Source organism: Bufo gargarizans, chromosome 3 (genome assembly GCF_014858855.1).
Source record: "Bufo gargarizans isolate SCDJY-AF-19 chromosome 3, ASM1485885v1, whole genome shotgun sequence".
Taxonomy (NCBI): Eukaryota; Metazoa; Chordata; class Amphibia; order Anura; family Bufonidae; genus Bufo; species Bufo gargarizans.
The window spans coordinates 566,636,652-566,642,651 of NC_058082.1; the positions used below are offsets into that span (position 1 = coordinate 566,636,652).

The following is a 6,000-nucleotide window of genomic DNA, read 5'->3' on the forward strand; positions in this document are numbered from 1 at the left end:
AGAGAAATGCAGAGGAGACACAGCCCTATCCACACCTCACCAGAGAAATGCAGGGGAGACACAGTCATGTCCACACCTCACCAGAGAAATGCAGGAGAGACACAGTCCTATCCACACCTCACCAGAGAAATGCAGGGGAGACACAGTCCTATCCACACCTCACCAGAGAAATGCAGGGGAGACACAGTCATGTCCACACCTCACCAGAGAAATGCAGAGGAGACAGTCCTATCCACACCTCACCAGAGAAATGCAGGGGAGACACAGTCATGTCCACACCTCACCAGAGAAATGCAGGGGAGACACAGTCATGTCCACACCTCACCAGAGTAATGCAGGGGAGACACAGTCATGTCCACACCTCACCAGAGAAATGCAGGGGAGACACAGTCATGTCCACACCTCACCAGAGAAATGCAGGGAGACACAGTCCTATCCACACCTCACCAGAGAAATGCAGGGGAGACACAGTCATGTCCACACCTCACCAGAGAAATGCAGGGGAGACACAGTCATGTCCACACCTCACCAGAGAAATGCAGGGGAGATACAGTCATGTACACACCTCACCAGAGAAATGCAGGGGAGACACAGTCATGTCCACACCTCACCAGAGAAATGCAGGGGAGACACAGTCATGTCCACACCTCACCAGAGAAATGCAGGGGAGACACAGTCCTATCCACACCTCACCAGAGAAATGCAGGGGAGACACAGTCATGTCCACACCTCACCAGAGAAATGCAGGGGAGACACAGTCCTATCCATACCTCACCAGAGAAATGCAGGGGAGACACAGTCATGTCCACACCTCACTAGAGAAATGCAGGGGAGACACAGTCATGTCCACACCTCACCAGAGAATGCAGGGGAGACACAGTCCTATCCATACCTCACCAGAGAAATGCAGGGGAGACACAGTCATGTCCACACCTCACCAGAGAAATGGAGGGGAGACACAGTCATGTCCACACCTTACCAGAGAAATGCAGGGGAGACACAGTCATGTCCACACCTCACTAGAGAAATGCAGGGGAGACACAGTCATGTCCACACCTCACCAGAGAAATGCAGGGGAGACACAGTCATGTCCACACCTCACCAGAGAAATGCAGGGGAGACACAGTCATGTTCAGACCTCACCAGAGAAAAGCAGGGTAGACACAGTCATGTCCACACCTCACCAGAGAATGCAGGGGAGACACAGTCCTATCCATACCTCACCAGAGAAAAGCAGGGGAGACACAGTCATGTCCACACCTCACCAGAGAAATGCAGGGGAGACACAGTCATGTTCAGACCTCACCAGAGAAAAGCAGGGGAGACACAGTCATGTCCACACCTCACCAGAGAATGCAGGGGAGACACAGTCCTATCCATACCTCACCAGAGAAATGCAGGGGAGACACAGTCATGTCCACACCTCACTAGAGAAATGCACGGGAGACACAGTCATGTCCACACCTCACCAGAGAAATGCAGGAGAGACACAGTCCTATCCACACCTCACCAGAGAAATGCAGGGGAGACACAGTCCTATCCACACCTCACCAGAGAAATGCAGGGGAGACACAGTTATGTCCACACCTCACCAGAGAAATGCAGGGGAGACACAGTCCTATCCACACCTCACCAGAGAAATGCTGGGGAGACACAGTCATGTCCACACCTCACTAGAGAAATGCACGGGAGACACAGTCATGTCCACACCTCACCAGAGAATGCAGGGGAGACACAGTCCTATCCATACCTCACCAGAGAAATGCAGGGGAGACACAGTCATGTCCACACCTCACCAGAGAAATGCAGGGGAGACACAGTCATGTCCACACCTCACCAGAGAAATGCAGGGGAGACACAGTCATGTCCACACCTCACCAGAGAAATGCTGGGGAGACACAGTCATGTCCACACCTCACCAGAGAAATGCAGGGGAGACACAGTCATGTCCACACCTCACCATAGAAATGCAGGGGAGACACAGTCATGTTCACACCTCTGGAACATAGATGCTGAATGGTGGTTAAAACCGTGACTTGCAGTACTTAGGTGTTCACCTACTACTCAGGTGATTTTTACTCTCCTTTGTCATCTATGGCCCCGGTGGTGAGGGCTCAGCCTTAACCAATATCTTATTATTTATTCTTCTCTGACTGGGGAGTCATCAGGCTTTGAAGCAGCCACTCCACAGTTACCGAAAGTGAGTCCGCCACCATACCGCTCTATTTTATTTCACAGTCATATTCACACCTCCCCCAAAATATAATAAACTAAACATTAAGCCCGTTACAATGACAGGCGCTTGAACAGTAGTGCATAAACATTAGTGGGGACAGTCTATATTAAATGGCAAGGGAACTTGACCACATAGTGTTTCTTTGCTGGCACTGACTGCTGGCTGAGACTGCTGGCACTGACTGGTGGCTGTGGCTGAGACTGCTGGCACTGACTGGTGGCTGTGGCTGAGACTGCTGGCACTGACTGGTGGCTGTGGCTGAGACTGCTGGCACTGACTGGTGGCTGTGGCTGAGACTGCTGGCACTGACTGGTGGCTGTGGCTGAGACTGCTGGCACTGACTGGTGGCTGTGGCTGAGACTGCTGGCACATGCGCATGCCCAGTGTAAAAATTGGCACACACACACGTACACAGCGCATGCACACAGGGCTTTTATTATGTAGAAGTGATTTATCATATAATCCGTTGTATTGTGTACTATGGATGATGGCATTCATTGTACTGTGGGTGGGTGGCAGTATTACTTGTATTGTGGGTGGGTGGCAGTATTACTTGTATTGTGGGTGGATGGCAGTATTACTTGTATTGTGGGTGGATGGCAGTATTAATTGTATTGTGGGTGGATGGCAGTATTAATTGTATTGTGGGTGGATGGCAGTATTAATTGTATTGTGGGTGGATGGCAGTATTAATTGTATTGTGGGTGGATGGCAGTATTAATTGTATTGTGGGTGGATGGCAGTATTAATTGTATTGTAGATGGGTGGCAGTATTACTTGTATTGTAGATGGGTGGCAGTATTAATTGTATTGTAGATGGGTGGCAGTATTAATTGTATTGTAGATGGGTGGCAGTATTACTTGTATTGTAGATGGGTGGCAGTATTAATTGTATTGTAGATGGGTGGCAGTATTACTTGTATTGTGGGTGGGTGGCAGTATTACTTGTATTGTAGATGGGTAGCAGTATTACTTATATTGTAGATGGGTGGCAGTATCACTTATTTTGTAGATGGGTGGCAGTATTACTTGTGGCAGTTATTATTCTATGTGTGGCATTTTGTTAATGGATCCCCAGGTATCAGTACCCATCCTGCTGCCATGTATCCCCCTGTCTCCACCCGCCACAGTATTATCACAGTTGTGCCTCCATTTTGGTACTCTCACCCACCCCATGATACAACTATTGGGTCCTCAGACTGAGGGGACGCCTCCGTCTTCATTTACAGTCATGAGAAGCAGGAGCGGAGCCTCTGCGGAGAGCGACGGACGCCCGGACTCCCTGGTAAATGGAGGACGCCTCCTGACGTTACCTTTACCTTTCTATAATTCTATGGATGATTTCTCTGGTGGAGCTCGAATGACCGCAGCAATAAAGCGTGGAGGGGGGGGGGGGGAAGAGAAGCAGCGCACTTTGGCGCCAAAAGCATCTTTTTATGAATTAAAGTCTTGAGATGACATCAGTGAGGCGGCGTGTGGGCGAACCAAAATGGCGGCGCTCCAACCTGCTTGCACGCGCACTGCTGTGGGCGGTGCGGCCGCCTGTGGAGCGCTGTGTCCTGATTGGTGGGGGCTCTGGTGTTGGCCGTGCGGGCGAACTGAAATGGCGCGCTCCGACCTGCTTGCACGCGCGCTGCTGTGGGCGGTGCGGCCGCCTGTGGAGTGCTGTGTCCTGATTAGTGGGGGCTCTGGTGTGGGCCCCCCGGCGAACTGAAATGGCGGCGCTCCGACCTGCTTGCATGCGCGCTGCTGTGGGCGGTGCGGCCGCCTGTGGAGCGCTGTGTCCTGATTGGTAGGGACCCTGGTGTGGGCCGCACGGGCGAACTGAAATGGCGGCGCTCCGACCTGCTTGCACGCGCGCTGCTGTGGGCGGTGCGGCCGCGTGTGGAGCGATGTGTCCTGATTAGTGGGGGCTCTGGTGTGGGCCCCCCGGCGAACTGAAATGGCGGCGCTCCGACCTGCTTGTACGCGCGCTACTGTGGGCGGTGCGGCCGCGTGTGGAGCGCTGTGTCCTGATTGGTGTGGGCTCTGGTGTGGGCCGTACAGGCGAACTGAAATGGCGGCGCTCCGACCTGCTTGCACGCGCGCTGCTGTGGGCCGTGCGGCCGCCTGTGGAGCGCTGTGTCCTGATTGGTGGGGGCCCTGGTGTGGGCCGCACGGGCGAACTGAAATGGCGGCGCTCCGACCTGCTTGTACGCGCGCTACTGTGGGCGGTGCGGCCGCGTGTGGAGCGCTGTGTCCTGATTGGTGTGGGCTCTGGTGTGGGCCGTACAGGCGAACTGAAATGGCGGCGCTCCGACCTGCTTGCACGCGCGCTGCTGTGGGCCGTGCGGCCGCCTGTGGAGCGCTGTGTCCTGATTGGTGGGGGCCCTGGTGTGGGCCGCACGGGCGAACTGAAATGGCGGCGCTCCGACCTGCTTGCACTCGCGCTGCTGTGGGCGGTGTGGCCGCCTGTGGAGCGCGGTGTCCTGATTGGTGTGGGCTCTGGTGTGGGCCGTACAGGCGAACTGAAATGGCGGCGCTCCGACCTGCTTGCACGCGCGCTGCTGTGGGCGGTGCGGCCGCCTGTGGAGCGCTGTGTCCTGATTGGTCGCTGGGTACACACACGGACATAGCGCACGCACACAGGGATTTTATTATGTCGGATGAGTGCCGGAGAATATATAGATTGTACGATGTTCAGACCGGAGCGCTAGGCACAACAGAGCAGATGCCACAGAGACTCCACATCCCATAATGGAGAACATGTCAGGGTCCTCTGACGTCATCTGTTTGTCCCTGACATCATCCAACGCAGCCAAATACATAATATGACGGCGGCCTGGAGATTATAACGTGATACACGGACGGCAGATTACGCCGACATGTATATAATATATACAGTATAGAAGACCCCTGCCCTGGGACATCTGGGGGCACTGTGCGTGTTACTGGGGACATCAAGGCTCTTACATGGGGCACAGGGTCTGGGTGGATGTCTTCTGTCCATGGGGTACTTGCGGGCAGTATGGCTGTCATTGGCGGACATTAGGGAATCATGGGCACCGTAGCTGGCACACAGGCCATTGGGGTTAGCATTGCACTGGCATTGTTATGGGGGCTGTGATGGGACACCCCTCAAATATTTGGTAGGTATGACTTCATCAAGGTAAATCCCCCAATCTGAAACCCCCGGAACACAAAGTCCCCTCACCAGTCCACCATCCACTTCCAGGTACTTACATCCTAAATATCACCTGCCCAATGGTGGCCATGACAAATCCTGGACCTGAGCCTCCACCAGAGGAGCCAAGCTGCAGAGAGAATCCGTCACGGTGGTATGAAGAGGTCTCTGTGTCTTCTCAGGGCTATCAGGGAGGACAACGAGGTCTTCTGGGTCTCCACCCCACCATGTATATGATATGGACAATGTCCTGGGTCTTGTGTCGAGAGGTGACTATAACTCCTGTCCTGTCACATATTCACACAAGGAGTGTCTTCATAGTATGAGGAAGAGGCGACCAAGGTGCCAAACCCAAACCTCTGCTGTCTGGGGGAGGAAACACCATGGCCTGGAGCCACTTTCCAGGAGAGCTGGCTGTGAGTGTAATGATACGGGCGGGAGGATCATCTCTTAGAGAGCAGCGAGTGTGACACCTGTGCAACCTCAGAAACACCGGCCGACTGAGGACTTAAAGTGGCCCTGGGAAAAAAACTACAAGTGGTCCAAATTGTAGGGGAGTCCAAACTGACAGAAGGCAGGACTAATACCAGCCATATAGTAG

General features: G+C 53.8%; 1 protein-coding gene across 1 annotated transcript in view; it reads right to left on the reverse strand.

Moving 5' to 3' along the window:
• The window catches only part of LOC122930718 (V-set domain-containing T-cell activation inhibitor 1-like), a 111,235-nt gene extending 105,702 nt beyond the window's left edge, over window positions 1-5,533 (reverse strand). Inside the window, exon 1 of the mRNA XM_044284285.1 lies at window positions 5,459-5,533. Coding sequence (XP_044140220.1) covers window positions 5,459-5,490 — 32 coding nt within the window. The 5' untranslated portion in view covers window positions 5,491-5,533. The remainder of the gene's footprint in view (window positions 1-5,458) is intronic.
• Window positions 5,534-6,000: the final 467 nt, after the last annotated feature.